General features: G+C 40.0%; 2 protein-coding genes across 10 annotated transcripts in view; both read left to right on the top strand.

The window, feature by feature from the left end:
* The first annotated feature begins 2,524 nt into the window (after nucleotides 1-2,524).
* Nucleotides 2,525-13,590, top strand: tulp1b (TUB like protein 1b). Of its 8 annotated transcripts, XM_081717963.1 has the most exons (15): nucleotides 2,835-3,467; nucleotides 4,496-4,861; nucleotides 6,011-6,243; nucleotides 6,756-6,879; nucleotides 7,003-7,107; nucleotides 7,253-7,381; nucleotides 8,076-8,186; nucleotides 8,635-8,757; nucleotides 8,910-8,995; nucleotides 9,634-9,801; nucleotides 9,984-10,123; nucleotides 10,244-10,352; nucleotides 10,506-10,604; nucleotides 11,128-11,299; nucleotides 11,529-13,590. In XM_081717963.1, the coding sequence occupies exons 3-15, from the start codon at nucleotides 6,187-6,189 to the stop codon at nucleotides 11,660-11,662; spliced, it is 1,557 nt and encodes a 518-aa protein (XP_081574089.1). In that variant the 5' UTR covers nucleotides 2,835-3,467; nucleotides 4,496-4,861; nucleotides 6,011-6,186; the 3' UTR covers nucleotides 11,663-13,590. The 8 variants fall into 8 exon arrangements, with proteins under 8 accessions (XP_081574087.1, XP_081574088.1, XP_081574093.1 ...); XM_081717964.1 differs by having other exon boundaries at nucleotides 2,835-4,861; nucleotides 6,011-6,089; XM_081717965.1 differs by having other exon boundaries at nucleotides 2,836-4,861; nucleotides 6,011-6,431.
* Nucleotides 13,591-13,782: 192 nt separating this feature from the next.
* tead3b (TEA domain family member 3 b) overlaps nucleotides 13,783-18,304 on the top strand; it is a 28,026-nt gene continuing 23,504 nt past the window's right edge. For both annotated transcript variants that reach the window (XM_081717968.1, XM_027000542.3), the window contains exons 1-2: nucleotides 13,783-13,951; nucleotides 14,372-14,459. The gene's annotated coding sequence lies outside the window, so the exon portion shown is untranslated. The remainder of the gene's footprint in view (nucleotides 13,952-14,371; nucleotides 14,460-18,304) is intronic.

Below are 18,304 nucleotides of genomic sequence, written 5' to 3'. Positions count from 1 at the left end.
AATACACACCCACACATACACACACACACTCTTATTTTTACAGACACACGCATAGGCACGAGCCACGGTAGGCCGAAATCCCTTCTTGGCTTAGGAGACAGCAGGACTTTGTAGGAGGTCCCGTGGGCATCGGCCTTCAGATGTTATTTTCTCAGGCTCTGTGGTGTTGCCACTTTGATGTCAGTGATTCCTGGGTCTGCTGCATGCACGCACTAGAATGGAATGGAATGACATTTGAATGGCCCCAGCTAACTTGAGTATATAGAAATAAGCCTGAATGCCAGTGCTGACTTCAAGTATTCTAGTTCTACATAACACTTGGAGTTCCAGCTTTGCCAAAGTTTTGTGGTGTAGGGCAAAGTATTACTGCTTACATCTTCCTCTGTCTTTTCCAAATGCTGCATGCACAGCAGTGTGGAATGCCTTAGTCTGCTCACGGGAGAAGTGTAATGCAGCAGTCATTATGGAATAACCATAATTATGAGCTTCCAACTGGGAAACGTTGTTCAGGAAATGTGAACAATGTGTTGCATATTACCAGTAACTTAAGGCTGACTGTCTTTAAACAAAAACCAGTTACAGAAACTAAAGATCGGTCTTTATGCTATTATATGACTATGCGACTTCAAGGAGTCAGTTGGGCTACTTACCAAACCACAACTAGAGAGATGACCTGTTGCTAACATGTTAACATTCTAACATTTAGTGCCATTCCCCCCATGCTTGCCTTTCCCTTTACTTACTCTTTTCAGTTTTTTTTCTTAAAGGCGCTCTAATAAAACTGACATCTAGGGTGATTTTTAACCCCATTAACTAAAACTATATGGTTATCCCACTGCATTAACACACATGTTATGGCAGGGTGCTGAAGTTTTAAAAGCATGTGGATATGTGTGTTGTGCTTTCCTTCAAAGCACAGTAGTGTTTGTTTGTGAGCTTGGGAGATGCATCTCTTCCTATTTGTGCTCCTTTGTAATGAACATAATATTGATAATGTGCTGCAGTGGAAATAGTTGGAAATCTCCATTCAGGATTTTACCTCCATTCGGGATTTAATCTCCATATGGGATTTGCCAAATCAAATAATCAAATGCACAGTCTTAATTTTTCAATAACAGGATCATCATGTTAGCACATCCCCTAGGGCACTAACACATGATCTTTAGTAGTGTTATTTGAGGTGAGGAGTAACTGACATAACCGGTTGAGATAACCTTTAATTTCCACATCTTTACCGTGATAACCTTTCATATGTCAGAATGCAGAATGACTGCACACTGATGGCACTGGATGTAAACGGAGGTCATACTGAGTTTGAGGTTTATTTGGATGCTTCCTTTTACATTAGAGAAAGTTCTGAAGTTGTTAAGATGAAGGATAATGCCACTTTCAGTATTTCTCTTTTTTTTCAGTCACTTAAGTGCTAAATTAAACATCAGTCAGGTAAGTGCCTGTTCCTGTGGGATGTCATCAATAGTGACTATTCCTGCTTCCACTGTCAATAACTGCACCTACAGTCAATGATCGTCCTTCTCCCCCTGTCAGCATTCTGGTATGACAGCCGTCTAGATGTTCTCCATTGTGCGTTGCTTTTGTAGCGCTGCCCTGAGAGGTGTGTTCATAACAAAGCTGAGCCTGGTGCTGCATGCTGGAAGTGGTGCACTTCTTTTCGGTTCTGTTTTGGGTTGATGCAAGGCGGGTGAAACGCGATCCTGACTCCGGGCCGCTAGCACGCGCTGTGGTTTTAGTGCAGAGGCTCTCTTGGGGGAGTAGGGCAGGGCTCAGTTGTGAGGGCATCTCAGGGCAAAGGGGTGTGGCCCAGTGGGAGAGCAAACTAGCTGGCTCCGGTTCCCTCGCTCTGCTCCACTGAGCTCTGGCAGCTCTTCCTGAGAGCCCAGCTGCCTCCAACGTAATCACCCCTACAGCGTGCCAGAGTGGCATATGCCACCCCGGCATATACACACACATACATACACACACATGCACAGTCAGAGAATAAGATCACTTAAGTCCCTTTAATCAGGCCTCTGTGGTCCCCCATACCCTGTTGACAGCAGTTAAGGAATAGGTCTGTTGTTGTCCTGCTATCTGGCTAAAATATGGGAGTGCGTGCGGGTGCTTGTACTCAAGAGACCCTGGGGGAGACAGGGCAGGCATGTACTCTATGTTCTGTTATCCTGTGGGCTTCCCTAGTCATACTTGACTTGCTGGGTTTGTTTTACAGTGAGGCTTAAACCTTCTGTCAGTGTCTGTGTTGTTGGAGTCATGCAGAAAGCAGAAGCACTGACACACACAAACACACACACACACACACACACACACACACACACACACAAAGCTATCACTGCTTGCCTTAGGACCATTTGTGTGATTATTTGACCCACATCTCCCTGGGTTGTCCTCATTGTTTGTGTTTCCTGAGACGAGAGAGAGGGGGGGGGGGGGGGGAGAGAGAGAGAGAGAGAGAGAGAGAGAGAGTGTGTGTGTGTGTGTGCACGTGTGTGTGTGTGTGTGCACGTGTGCCTGTGTGTGTGTGTCTGTCTGGCTGTGAGGTGAGTGATTCACCCAATGGACTGAGTTCATGTCCTCACAGTCAGGCTGCTTCAGCACCTACAGGTCAAGCAAACATGAGACTCTTCCTCTTCTCATAGTTTTTGCTCTATGCTCTGGATTTCAGCATCTAGCCACGTAACGTGTGGGTCTATGTGTGGGCTGTACACGTGCAAGAACATGTGCTTGTGCAATTTTACCTCTCAGGTGACATGCTTTTACATTGTTGATTTGTGCTCAGGAGTTCAAGTAAAAAGTATAATTGTTTTTTATTAATTTGGTGGCTAGTTTTTTTTTCAGTAAATTATGTTTTTTATTTTAAATTTTAAGTTTGAATATATATAAACATGAGCATGTTCAATTGAACAAAGACGCTTTTTTAAATCTTACATTTCAGAATATGTCTTTGTGAATCTCAAAATAGCTGTCATAGAAGATATTTTATGAAATCTTTCCTTTTCCTCAGCAGAAACAGTCAACTCTAGCTTTACGTAGTTATATGATTATATAACTATATTTATATTACTATATACAATTATGTTGTGTATGACATCGCCGATATCTTGCTCTGTGGTTGCTCTGTCTCTTTAAGAATTTGTCAACGTCCCCTGGACTCCCCAGGGTTCGCTGGCCTTATGTAGTCGCTCTGCCAAGTGTTGTGGGATTGTAAGGTCTTGCAGAAGCATAACCGGGATTTTAGTCACGATCAAGTGGACAATATCGCCATCTCACTTCACCGCACGGAAGTACAGTCTTTTTTCAATATGATGCTTTTTCTGCAATCCGGTACTAGTTATAGCACGACCTCGTGGCAAGGAGGGGAACATGCCGATTACGTCAGAACATTACGGAGAGGTTTGCCGGCAGAGAGTACATTGTATAGCTCTGTACACAAAATCAGGGCTTCGGAGATACAGGTTTGTCTTAACAGAGACTAATAGTGGGGGTTATTACAGTGTCATAAGATGTTTTGTAAGTGTGGTCTTTGGGCTCAAACTAAATCCAATAGGTATGTTAGGTATTGTTACTGTCCAGCTTTCATTCTGCTGTCAGATATTCATAGGCAGGTTAAACCAAAATTACAGTTTTGCACTTGGTGTATTTTGATACAATGGAAGTAACATTTATGCAAAGCATGGAACAGTAATTCAGTGATGTCAGATTAATCGATAGTAATACATTGATCAGTTTTTTTAAAGAGTAACCATGTAAAATCTGTGAATCAATTAAACTGAATAATATTTAGCATAAATGTTACAATTGTACAATTGTAGACCACTGCAGGATATAGGTCAGGATTCTCAAATGTTAATGTGCCCTGCACACATTATCAGTAAATTATATATTAACTGGTTACAATGAATCTGTGAAATATATAATTTGACAGATTTTAAGAACATTTCAGTTTGAAGACTATAATCAAACTGCATGTTGACTATAAAATAGATGCCACATGTTCTATTACTTTTTATATACACGACCCTGCTGCTTTCTTAACGCATGATAGATTGGGTAAAATGTTTGCCTTTGGGCAGATTGATTAGGTCCATAACCTGATGGCTGCCTCAAGCCTAGACATCTTATACTGGACCCCCACCCTGCTACCCTGCTGTTGTACAGAGGGGTGTGTCTGACCATCATGGCTATATATACTAGTGATATGTTGTTCTTTGACTAGGCTCTTTTAAGTGAATGATGGGAGCACTGAATATCAGAGTATTTTTATTTTTTTAAGACCAGTGAAAGGTCCTTTAACTCTCTCACTCGATGCTCAACCCTGGCCTCAAGTCAAACTTCATATCTGACTTTAAATTTAGATTCAAAACTTGCTATAATATGCAATAATGCAATATTTTTGTAACTCTCATACTTGAATCAACTGTGTTGTAAATTAATATTGATATGCCTGGAAAATCTCAACTTGTCTCTTATAACTATCCCATAGGTAATAAAAAACAACAACAAAAACAACAACAAAACAAACGAACAAACAAGAAAAATCCCAACCTGTGGCTGAGGTCTCATAGGTCTCGTAACACCCTGGACCTCCTCCCCTCCTGTTCCATCTTGCTGGGTTGCCATAGGCTGGGCTCGCTTGGTGTAGTTGCAGCAGATGGGCAGCATGAAAATCCTCTTAGCAACTTTCTGCTGATGGTGACTCGCTGAGCACAATTCTCCACCTTCTGATCCATCGAGCAGAGATTCCACTCCATTTCATTGCACAACTAGATGCCTCACATCTAGCCACAGGGCTAGTAGAACTGTATCTGGAGTAGCTGAAATTATAGACTCGGACATGTCTACTGATAAGGTGAGCTTTTCACATGTCCAACTCGTGGTTGGACTGCTCTGAGTCTCAGTCTAGGTAGGCGAATAGAGTGTGATAAGGGGTTCTTGAATCGGCTCTCTGAGACAATGTGAACAGAATTGTTGATTTTTTTTTATATATTACTGAAATATTTTCCTCTCTCCTTTTAAAAATATTATTTATGTAGATATTTTATATTCAGGCATTTGCTGTTTAAGAATATGTTAAACCTGGACTGACATTGCTTACTAATGATAAACTAATTACATCTAATGACTAATGATTTAATATGTTCATTGGGAAAATTTATTTTAAAAAGTGAAATTTTACAAGTATTGTAACAACAGAAGTAACCTTTCAGCCTTTTTAGGTGGTGAGATATAATAATTAGCAGAAGCTATTCCTACTGCCTTATGTAACACATAGAAAATAGTAGGCCAAGATAGTTGTGTAAAAGGCAATACATTTGTATATAATGTAGTTGTATTATGAACTGACCTTCACAGATATACAATATATTCTTTTCATAACTAAGTACTGTGGAACAGATTTCCATATGTTTCAGAGTGTTCACAATGATGGAAATTAATGTCAATGTAGTCTGCCTATTAGTTTGATCAGCAACAGACAACATGTAATATTCTATATAAAAATTAAACTTATTAGTGTGATAGGAATAGTGTGGTGTTGTGATGTGTCATGACAGCTTGATGGAATAATGGTTTGTGTGCCTCAGTAGTCTGTCGCACACAGGGGATTGTGAGAGGTGAAGATATTATTAGTACTGCTTTAATGGTGTCATAAGTGGATTACACACACACACACACACACACACACATACACACACACACGTACACAATCTCATAGGAAACCAGGCTTATGGTGATTTCCCTCTGATAGAGAGAAAAATATATTTATAAGAACATAAATACAAACAATAGGAGATTAACCACTATTAACCCTAAAAGAACTGGTTATTATAAGAAACATTTTAAATTAAGAATCTCCTGGTTTAAATATTATATATTTCACAATAAAATTTGCTGTAAAGAAATAATATCTATGCTGGTTACAGCATCAAGTGTGGTAGTGGTGCATGTTTTTTTCCATGTGTGGCAGACTCAACTGACTAATTACTTAATGTCAAAACAGGGCAGGCTGTGTGAGGAAGTAACACACAGACACCATGAGTGCTTCAGCTGAGTCCTGTGAATGCTTTCAACTGAGCCCTGTGAGCACTTCAGCTGAGGACTATGAGCGCTTCAGCTGAGCCCCACAAACTGAAGCATGACTATGAAAAATAATGGCTTCCTCATATAATCACTAAAATGAAACAAACAGTGGTTAGGATCATTGCCACCAACAGTTTTGGATCCCCCTGCAATGTGATATGAGAGTCTTTGTTTACCTTTTGGATTAAATTATTTCTGGCCTTAGTATGACGTTGAGTATTATTTATCACAGATAGTCACAATTATTGATTCTAAATATATTTTCACTATAGAGACATCTTCACTGTCACAATTTATCATTATTCATTGATTTATTCAGGATGATCTTCAGACACTATACGGTATATCAATGAGAAATTTTATCCATGCGTAGCTGCTTCATTGTATTCATCTATATTTGAAAATTATAGACTTTTGAGTATTGGTCATCATTGTTAAAATGTCAGGCAATACTGATATCACAGGAACTTAATATTTCACATATTCTTGTTTGCCTTCCCTTGATGCCTTTATTTTTCATTTAAATGGTAAGTTCCAAGCATAATGTTCTCAGCTTACACTTTTATGCATTGTGCCATTTTAATAGAATGCTCCATGTGTCATTAATTCAGTCAGTCATTATTTCATTCATTGACCAACTGCCATGATTTTATTCCTCAGCATAGAAACTCAAAAAGAAGAAAGAAGAGTCTGTTTCTGCAGAGGTGAATGGAACTGAAGCTAAACTCAAAAAGACCAAGAGTAAGAAAAATGGAGACCTGTCAGCAGAGAGCAGCCCTGCCACTCAGAGTGAGAAAGAAGCTATGACACAGTGGATTTGCACAGTCTAAGGCTTGCTCTGTACTTAGTCAGTAATTTTGTCAATATTCAGAAGTATAAAATACTAAACATGATACAAAATTATTCAAACAGAAGGTGAGAAATTGAAGAAAAAGAAAGAGAAAGAAAAGCAATCTCCACACAAGGAAAAGCCTGAACCCCCCAAAAAAGCCAGAAGTGTCCCAAAGAAGAAAAAGTGTGGGTTCACTAAATATCTCACTTATAATATCATTAAATTAATAATTTAAAAAACAAAACAGATATTCTTGTGAAATAGTAACGTGTAATACTTCTGTGTCTGTATTAGAGTTTGTGATTTGTTTTTATGTTTAATGTGCTTCAGCTTCAACCGAGGATGATGATGAAAATGTTGATGAAGAAACAGAGGGTAATGTTGAGAAAAAGAAGAAAGAAAAGCCCACAAAAGATAGTTCTGATGTAAAGGAAAAAGGCAAGAAATCTAAATCTAAAGGTGAGCTCCATCTTCACTGCACTGAAGTTATATAAAGGCTTTTTTATTCTGCCTATGTTGTCTTTTAACACTGGTTTCAGTGTTCCCATAATACATTTCTGGGTTTAATCATGTCCACGATGACAGTTGGATTTTACTACTCTTCTCTTTTACTCTAGGAGGGGAAAGATGTATGTTGTAAAGTAAACTGGCTTTTGGTAATGAAAGAGGGTTAGATTAGGCTTGGATTTCTGGACATGCCATACCACTGATCTAGAATCAGCTCTAATATCTATGGGCAGGAGGATGTTCTTATAGCACATGAAGACGGTGATGTGCAGAGGTGCGATTTGCTGTTGCCAGTTATGCTATTTTGTACACTGGGTTATGAATGTCACCTATCAGCACTTTACCCCTACTCTATTCCAGGGTGAAATTATAACAGATTACAATATCAGCATTAAAGAACTCAGGAAAGCTGGTAGCTAAGAATGTGGCAGGAAATTTTCTGATTGTAAAGCTGTATTGTCTTGACTAGCCTTGTCACTCCATTAGGCTTTGTTTTTTTTCCCCTCAAAACTGCTCATTATCTATAACACAGATGTCTGCCCTGTATAGCTTCAGTTAAGCTCCTGGTATCTTCAGAAATGTACTACAATTCCCTGTAATAAAGCCAAGGAGCTCCCTTTTTTACCATGTTACCATGCACGCTTAGAGGACAAAGAAGACAAAGACGGTAAAGTAAAGTCTAAAACCAAAAAGAAAGAGACGGCCTCCATGTTCCAGATAAATGGAGACAAACCTGAGACCAAAAATAAAAAGAAAGGTCAGTGATGTCACCTTGTTTCTACAGCTACAGCCATTTACCACATCTTATAAATGTATCGTAATAACAGTTATACATGCCCTTCATGTGTTCATATGTCCATTTATAAATGCCCTTCATATGTTCATATATTCATATGTTCAGTTATACATGCCCTTCATATGTTCAGAAGCTATATATATATATATATATATATATGTATGTATGTATGTATGTATGTATGTATGTATGTATGTATATATATATATAAAATTTATTTTCATTTTTTTTATTCTTGAGATATCCTTCTAATATGTCATGGTGTGTGTGTGTATGTGTGTGTGTGTGTGTATGTGTGTATGTGTGTATGTGTGTATGTGTGTATGTGTGTATGTGTGTGTATGTGTGTGTGTGTGTCTGCGTGCATCTACACATGTGTAATGGCCACATTATGCATGACGCACCCCAGCCGCTAAATTGGAGAGTGAGCAGGACAGTGAAGCAGAGAGCAAAAGCAGCAAAGGCAAGAAGAAGAGTGCCTCCATGTTCCAGACTGAGAAAGACAAGGACAAGAAGTCCAAAAAGTGCAAAAGTGAGTTGTGGGGTGACACCCCAATTACTAGCCATAGTCATTTAGCTCATGATCATATAGATGGGGGTTTCATGCCAACCACCCTAGTCCACTAGTGGCTGAAAAACATAACAGTGTGAATCAATGATAAAAAGCATTGTGTCTTCCTGCAGGCTCTGCCAAAGCGGAAGGGAGTGATGAGCCCGACTCAGAGGCGGCACAGAAAAAGACAAAGGGAAAAGGCAAAAAGAGGAAAAAGGTAGAATAGGTTTGGACCACTGGTAAACTGCACATCTCCCACCATTACCTTAATAAAGAGAAAACTGCCTATCCCTAATCAATCTTTCTCATTTCTAATTTACCTTTATATAAAATTGTTGAGAATTTTATGATTTGCTTATTTTCATGGGTTTCTTGTCATATCAATGAACTGTGTTCAGTCAGCAGTGTAAAACTGTCCTAACAGTTGAGAGTGGGAGGAAGGGGAGGGGCAGACAAGGGATGGGGGGAGGGGGGTTAATGATTGAGGCCTGCAGCAGGCTCATGGTCTTAGTCTTACCTCCTGAACTCACTGTGTTCTGACAGGGCTCCAGTACAGACAGGCCTGTCAGTCCTGACATTATAACTGATTGATTATACATAAATAACATAAAACACATGATCTTAAGAAGCACATAAGCTTGGAGAGTCTTTAAAGGAACAAGTTCCCAACCTTGTTATGAGACTATGTAGACATGCTGGCTGAGACACCACATATTAACCAGTAAGAGAAGGAACTTAATGCAATCAAAAGAAAATGCATCCTATTGCATGGAAATGGACAGCCAGTATTTTTCCAGTTCTTCCAGTTGTTCCGTGCAGGGTGATATGAGAATTACTCTTTCTGAAACTTTCAAGGAAGAGCGAGTACCTTCTCCAGTCATTGAGTTTGACGACCTGGAGGGGTTCGTGCTTCAGCCAGCCCAGCAAGGCGTCACAGTGAAATGCAAGGTGACCCGGGACAAGAGGGGAGTGGACCGGGGCCTTTACCCCACCTACTACCTCCACTTGGACAATGAGAAGAAGGTTAGCCAACCCAGTTATGGTGTTATAATCAGTACCACTAGAGCCGATATATCATGCTGTAGTATTTTGGGGGAGGAGAGGTTTAGCACCCTGTAAAAAAACGTTCATGACAGAGATGTTTGATTAGGCTGGACTTGCTTTTGCCAAATGATTCAGGGCAGAATTAAATTTCAAGGAAGCAGTTCCTCTCTGTTAATTTTTACAAACAGGTATTTTTGCTGGCGGGGAGAAAACGCAAGAAGAGCACAACCTCCAACTACTTAATCTCAGTTGACCCCACTGACCTTTCCAGAGGGGGTGAGAACTATGTGGGGAAAGTGAGGTAAACTGCTTTTAGTGCTGTGTAGTTAGCTGGTATTACAAACTTTGCCTCAGGTCCACAGTACTGGGCTTGCAGGTCAGCTAATTAGCTGTGCTTCACCCTGGATGACTGTTCTTTCAGGTCCAATCTGATGGGCACTAAATTTACCGTGTTCAATAATGCACTGCATCCCAACCGAGCCCTCCCTGACATGTCGAATGCCAGACAGGAACTCGCAGCCATTATCTACGTAAGGCATTTACTTCAGTGGCCCCAGTTATTAGATGGCTTAGTCGGCCTTGGTTCCGAATGCTAATGAACGCTGAAGCTTGAGGTACTGCATAATTCTTTTCGTGTGCTAAGGCTGGACGTTGCATTTATCTTCTTCTTGGATAACATCCAGGAGACCAATGTTCTGGGAATGAAGGGTCCGAGACGAATGACGGTTATTATCCCTGGAATGAACAAGGACGGAGAGCGAGTCCCCATACGACCACGCAGTGTAAGCAAAACAAAGACCCCCATTCCTCACACACTGGCTTGAGCAATATTTCCCACTATGCTTTCATTATTTACTGCCCCCTGTTGTCTGCAACCAGCATGACCACTAAAAGAAAGAAACAAACAAACAAAAAAACCTGCCTCAACAAGCAAATACATAGTATATTCTACTATCCATGGTGCTGCTGAACTGCAAATTTTAGACAAAGGAAAAACAGAGCTTCAACCAACCACAGATCAGGTGGAACTGAACAATGAAAAATGGCTTCTCAAGAAAAAGGTGTGACGCTCACTCTATAACCAAAGTTATGATGGCCTTTGGATGTAAGCCAAAGCCTTTTTAATGTTTTTCCTGTATGTAAGGTGAGAGTGAATTTGTCTTTGTCATGACAAGTTATGCATATTTTATCCAGACACATTTTTAAAAAGTAAGGGACATCTCTGGAAACTACAAACCTGTGTTCCTTGAAAATGTGGCCTAGCTGCAACGACCAAAGGTATAACAGCTGTTTCACTTCCGGCAGGATAATGATGGCCTCCTGATCCGATGCCAGAACAGGAACATGGAGAACTTGATTGAACTGCGCAACAAGACGCCGGTGTGGAATGAGGAGACATCGTCCCATGTGCTCAACTTCAATGGCAGAGTCACGCAGGCCTCCGTCAAAAACTTCCAGATCATTCACAACAAAGACCGTATGCAAGATTCTATTTGTGGTCAATCATTTTGCATATTACAACTCTATGGGACAGCATGTTTTAGAACTCTAGAAGCACTTGTAAAAATACATAAAGTAATGCAGTTATTTAAAGACCATAGAATCTCTATGCAGCCAATCTAATTCAGGTTATAGTTTAAACTGTATGCTGACAGTAGAACTTGTGAACTTAAATTTGATACTAAATGTATGTCATGTGATTCCAGAGGACTACATTGTGATGCAGTTTGGAAGAGTTGCAGACGATGCCTTCACACTGGACTATAGCTACCCTCTGTGTGCCGTGCAGGCCTTTGCAATTGCCCTCTCCAGCTTTGATGGCAAAATTGCCTGTGAATGAAAGCTTCCAAGCATGCATAGCCAGCGACATGTCCCACAGCCCGTGACCCATGACCCACATAAAGGTCACGCTTCATCCCTATGCTTCCATGTGTCTCCAAGAGGAGTCATAAACCAATGAAAATAAAAATGCCCTGGAAAAGTGTAAAAGGTTTTAGAGAATATGAAGGGTTTCTGGGAAACTCACATATGGAACACATTCCAGAAAATACACACTCAGATGAGATTAATTCAAAGGATTAAAGTTTTGGAAAGAAGGCAAATATCAGGGGATCCTTTGTGCTCTGTGAGGAAGATTAAATGAAGTGCAGGTCAGAACCTGTAATATTCTTCAGGATAATTTATTTTTGGAGGGAGTAATATGAGAAGTACCCAGTTTGGAGTGAGGTATAAATGTGGGTTATGACTGCATCAAACTACATGTTTTAGGTTTTTAGCTAATGTACAAGTAGCAAGATAACATACACTTAATTTTTAAAGTGTGCTTCTTACATGACTTTAAAATAGGGAGACACAAGATAGCATAAATTATACATGCTACGGCACATTCCATGGTAACAGCACAGAAGATTTTATTAAGAATAATGCCTGAATGCCTGAATACAAATTTACAAATTGTTTGGGTGATTGTGTAGATGTGATGGCACAGAGGAATTTTTAAAAATTCCAAATTCATCTTTGTTGTAGAATTGAACATCTAATTTTGGGTCTTCTTGTTTGTGTTAATTGCCTTTTATATTCCATTGTAGCCTTATTCAAGATATGATAATTTATGTAAGATATAGAATGTCAAAAATACATCAACCCCACCTCCTCCACCCCTTTTACTTTAAGTGCAAGGACAATATAAATGTATGAGATTGCATACAATACTCTGGAGTTAAATAAAAGTCTAAACAATATTTCTGTACAATGCCCAATAATTTTATTTACTCCCTTTTTTTTTCTTTCGTTCTGTTTCTGTAAGCTGTGACACTTTATTGACATTGTGGTTCTAGACCCTTCAGAGGTCATTGAGAAGAAGGAAAATAACAGTTGTGACATGCTCTTTTAGTCTTTGTGTGGAGGGGCATCATGGAGTGAGTTTAAGACCTAAGTGAAGGTGACACTAGGGATGAAAAATCTGTCTGTGATCCAAGGTCCTCAGGGCAGACCAGGAACAACCTGCCTCAACCTGCTTGGTTAGTCAGTCAAACTCACACATTTGACATAGGCTTTTGCCAGAGAGGTTCCAGTGACTCTGATTGTGAAAGCATTGAAAGTCTCCCAAATCTTCTCTGTAACTTCAGTAAGTTATTCTTTGACAGCATTAGACTGAAATAGTTGCAAGTTTTATATTTGGCCAATAGACGGAGCTCTGTGCATTTAAAAGCTTTAAGGGGGAACAGGGGCAGAAATAGATCCCAAAAGAAAGAATATTATAGTCTTGGGATGTTTTCCAGAGTATTACATCACTAAGTTCGACTTCTCTGATCTCTTGAGACGAAGTGGCTAACCGTGAGGAGCTTTCTCTGTTTGCCCTCATCGGTCTGGAATGCTGGTGAATTCTCATTGAATTCCAGGAGAATTATGTCCTTCTAAGGGTTTCGTAGCAGCTCAAACTGACATTTTCATTCAGGACTTCATAAAGCTTGGACCAAATTAATCTAGTTTCCCAGTTAGTATAGTCATTACATTACATGACATCAATGGAATGTGTGCTACATGTGATATTTTAATCTAGATTGAAAAGTTCAATGTTTATAACCTTAACCCTACACCCTACTGGATCAATTAAGCTGCATCTTAGGTTTTAACTTTGATTAGCCTAGCTACTTCCTGCAATACGTTTGTATATCACATTTTTAAAAAACGGAATTAGTTCTTCTTTCACTGTTAAGATGAATGGAATTTGTAGTTTATCCCTGGAAATAAAACATTGTTAATGCGTTACTTGTTTGCTGTATTTTAAATTTACAGCTGCAGTACTTGCTGTGGGACAGGTTTTCAATGTTGCTGTACAGTCCAACTCGAAACTATAGGGGTGGGGATTTTGGAGAAGTGTCTGCCCCCAACTTTGTTGATTGACGCTCAACAATGGCCCCTCCTTCAACTTTTTTCCTCCTTCGTTTTTTTCCTCCTCCAGTGAAGTGCGTGAATTTCATACCAAACCCATACTTCGCATTCCACCTTTACTGTCAAACCAGGAGAAATATTACTGAAAACAATAACGGGCTCGGAAAAAAATAGGTTTTGAATTATTGATATTTCGTCCTTCTCCTGTACTGCTGGACGGATTTTCTGAATAAAGGTGAGTGTTTGTGGATCTACACGATCCCTTTGTCTCAGCTTTTGCTGGAGTTTTCGTGCCGCTCTGGTGAAGTTTTCAGATCTTTGTCATATTTTGCATTTTTCTTCGGAACTCCCTGCGCAGGGTGGGATGATGAAAAGAATTGCGAATGTATATACTATAATGTGTATGTGACATAGAGCAGAAGACTGGAATTTGTGACCCTGACATCGAAAATCTTACATTTCACCGAATTAAATTTTCAAGTTGCATCGGTCTTTGTAGTCTACTTATCAGTCTGAGACCATACTTTAATCTTAGTGCGGAGTAAGACGAATCGAACAAAATGTTTAGTTTTTTTGTCAGTTTCTTGAAATCTATGTCTTGGTTTTCCACGAGGTTGTTTTTGAGGATAAGAAAAGAACTTTTAATCTTCCCCAGGACTGTCAAGAAGAGAAAGGACTGAGCGACCTAACGCTAGGCTATTTGGGAAGATAATTCGCGCAGACCCCTACATCTACGTTTACAGGTAACGAGGGTGCACGTTTGTTATATTTTATTTCTGCAGTTTGTTAGGATTGCAACTAAATGTCGCTTGGAGTTATAGATGTTTAAAGATTCTGTATCGCGGAAAGCAAAATCAAAATGACAATGTAAATAAATCTCGGCTGCCTTCTTCAAACACTGCGTTGCACGTTAATTTGGGCCTTTATTATTTACAATCTGAAATTTGGTTGTGTGATAGTGAACATATGAATAATTGTTGATGCGAATAATATAATACTGACTCAGCAGCCCAATCGCTTAGATCTGAGTCATAATTTACTATGGCAGTAGATTAATAATTCCATTACGATCGATACAGTAACTGTTTTGAATTGTCACGTTGGCCTTGTTTTGTATAATTTATATTAATTCAGTAAATATCTCGTTTTCTCGTAGTTCATTTGGTAATTAGGATATTCGTAATTTTCTCTTAGGAAAAGTGACAGCGCGACGCAGTTATCCAAATAGACAGACAGCTTTGCTATTGGACAGTATGAACTGCGCATATTCCCGCCAAAAGAAGGCTTTTCTTTGCAGTATTGTTACATTTTGAAATGACGCATAGCCTAATCCGGACGATCTGTATATCAGACTGGCCGTTTTCGTTTTTGACGTTTTTATTTGATTTATTTCCCTGAACTAAGTCACTGTCTTCTTGAGGTTGGACTCTTAACCGTTGGCAGGTTTGGCGGAGGAACAGAATGTTGTACGTCAGGTTCATTCCAGATGGTTCAGCCCAGACTGCCTCTTCTGGTTCTGCAGCATAGTTAGAACTGTCTTATAATTTACCTCCATTTACAAACACTGATTGTCTTCCCCAGAAGAGGGTTGTGCTTCTTAAGAGAGGCCAAAGGTACATTTCTGTTGATCAAACATAATGATTGAAGCCTGGGAAAAAAACTAGAGGTCTCATCCTTTGCAATGCAACACGTCTAAAATGGTGTATGTGTGTGAAGAGATTTGACTATTGAGTTATATAAAGAATGAGGTCAGTGTTGTTCTAGTCAGTCTGTTGGATAGATTCCATGGTTGCATATAAGTCTCATAGCAAACCCAAGGTAACTGACAATTTGTTTTGGAGATAATTGGGAATAGTGTGTGAGAATGTGTGTGCACATGTACCTGTGTCCATATTTGTATATGTTTATGTGACAGGAAATCATACCATCTCAGTAGACATAGCAAGGTTCATTTTGGGCTAGGATACCCCTGTCAAACCAGTCAGTATATGATGAAGGCACATTATGACAGGTTTTATCTTGGCCGTATGAAGAAAAGAGTGAAAACATGTTCAAGCATTTAACATTACAATAGGGTGAAATGGCTGGTCTGCGTTTTTATTGTTGTTGTTGTTGTTGTTGTTGTTGTTGTTGTTGTTGTTGGAAGGGCTTTTTTACTGACACTGACTAGTCTCATGAGAAAATCTTGTGCCACCCCTAATTCAAAACCATGAAGAGAGAGTTAAAGTGAGCAGAGTTAGAAACTCCAGATGGTGCTTTTTCACTTGACTCCTGCATTCAGATTAGAGTAGGGGAAACAAAGAAGTAATTTAACCCAAGCGACACATAAGGCTTCTAATATTAGACCTTGAAGGCAGGAGTAAATCTAGGCTGGATTAGCTTTAGCATTCTGCTGTGTTGGCAGAGCTTGCCCTGGCCTCAGTACTCTAGCTGCCCTTCTAGAACACCTACGTTGCATTCCCTTGTCTGTTCCAGCCATGTGGCAAACCTTCCGTTTGTGACAAAATAAGTTTGTTTTCTCTGTTGATGTTTTTTGCTTTTTGTTGAAGGCAGTGGCCACCAATTAGAGTATTTATTGTGTCTCCTTTTTTCTTCTCCACGGTGGTAGGCCTCTATGCTGTTCAAAGTGGAAGTTCATTAACTCGATACTGCTCAGTTTCTGGTGGAAAGGGCTACAATGATTTGTTTCTTGAAGAGCAGAGACTAGTACTTTTCAAGCTATTGTTTAGAGCTGATTTAAATTTGTGATATTGCTGTCAAAAGAAGCTTTGTGAATGAAGTCACATTTACAACTGATGGGTTCATTTTTTTGTTTGGTTAATCAGTTCTTCTGATTATGTACGATGTACATTCTTTGATCAGCTGCAAGTGCAGAGATTTATTTCTCACACTTTGCAGTTGACTTTCTATTGCCCTGTGGTAGACTTTCCTCTGTGAGGTAACCAAGCTAACTGTATGCCTTTTGTCTTTCCCATACTAAATGAGGTATTTAGGTTTAACAAGTCAACAATTGAATTTTGATGTTTTGTTTGTTTTGGCTTGGAATCCTTGTCATTATCTGTGCACCTGCATTTTCATTTCTGAGTTTTATATAAAAATATAGCTCTGGCCTCATTATTGATATTGTAAGGAAATATCATTTTTCAAAGCTTAAAATGCTTCCTCATTTTAAGAGCAAATGAGACTGGTTGGAACAGATTGTTTGGGCTGTGTGTGTGTGTTTATGTTGCTGGCTGGGTGACAGCTCCTTGGCTGGACTGCGTTCGAGGCCCAGCGTCTAATGAGTCCTCTCCATTTGTGCAAGCCGGAGCAGCCTTTTAGCACCCGCCTCAGAAGTGTCCCTCCAAATGGTGACCACTTACCCGTCTGTCAACACAGGCCTGAACAAATATCTTGTGTGTGTGTGTGTGTGTGTGTGTGTGTGTGTGAGAGAGAGAGAGAGAGAGAGAGAAAGAGAGAAAGAAAAGTAAGAGCGAAGTAAGAGCTGGGGAAGAGAGAGGATATGTTTTCCTTCCTTTCCATCTAGCGCACTAATCATCCGCTCTTAATTGTGTTAGCAGCGTCTGTTTCACAGCTTTGGACGCATGTCACTGTTTCTCTCTTTAAGCCACCCAAACATTTGCTAAAGGAAACATTTCATAATGTATTCAATTTCCCCAAATATAATTTTTCCCCTTTTAAATCTGAGGCTTTTTCCACATGCACTTTAAATGAGGCAGATGCAGCACTCTGGCCAAAGAACACGATGTGTCGCCATGCTTTATTAATTATGACGGCAGGCTGGCCACGAAAGTGTGTTTACATGCATGATGAAAATGAGCGCTCTCCAGGCATCTGTTTACATACGCATCATGTGTGAGGCATTGGCAGATAAGGTTTTGGGTCCCCCTTTGGCCTTTCAACTCAGGGGTGAGGGGGGAGGAGCAGCGCCAATGGCTGGAACAGAGTGGCCTTTGTTTTAGTCCGCCTGAAGTTGCTGAACTTTCCAGTTGTTCCTGAAGCCACACCGCTTTTCCGCGGCAGCGCTTGCGAACCGCAGGGTTCTATGCACGCACGCGCGCACCTGAGCTGCTCGTTTATCTCCACCCCCTTTTGTTTTGTTTGAACTTATTTGGTTATTATTAGATTGGACAGCTGGCTGCATGAGACTCCTCACTAGAATGTGGCGGGTAAATGCAGTCTGCTTAAAAAGAGCCCTTTCAGATGAACACTTGATATGACCAGCCTCTTGGCTGAGCTTTACATGCGTGTCTGTCTCCTAGTCTGCTGGTTCGTATTATGCCGGTAGCCTGGGCATCTGGCTTTATTGTGGCTTTCAGAGGTTTTCTGTCTTTTCTTCATCAATATGTCAGCTTAGGCTATTACTTAAGGTCCAAGTCCAAAATGTCTTTACCTCAGTCATTTTTGTCATGAAATATCTTGAGTTGTGCAACAACAGATCACATCTAGAAAAGGTCATTCAGTCTGTCTCTCTCTTTCTCTCCCTCTTTCTCTCTTGCTTGCTCTCTTTCTTTCTCTCTCTCCCTCTCAAGCAGTCCCCTCTCTATGCATGTCTTTCAGGTTTCCTGGGGTTTGGCAGTGGCCCCTG

Source organism: Electrophorus electricus, chromosome 7 (assembly GCF_041902795.1).
Source record: "Electrophorus electricus isolate QZ-2024a chromosome 7, ASM4190279v1, whole genome shotgun sequence".
In the NCBI taxonomy this organism is placed as follows: domain Eukaryota; kingdom Metazoa; phylum Chordata; class Actinopteri; order Gymnotiformes; family Gymnotidae; genus Electrophorus; species Electrophorus electricus.
This window is presented reverse-complemented; position numbering and strand designations above follow the sequence as displayed.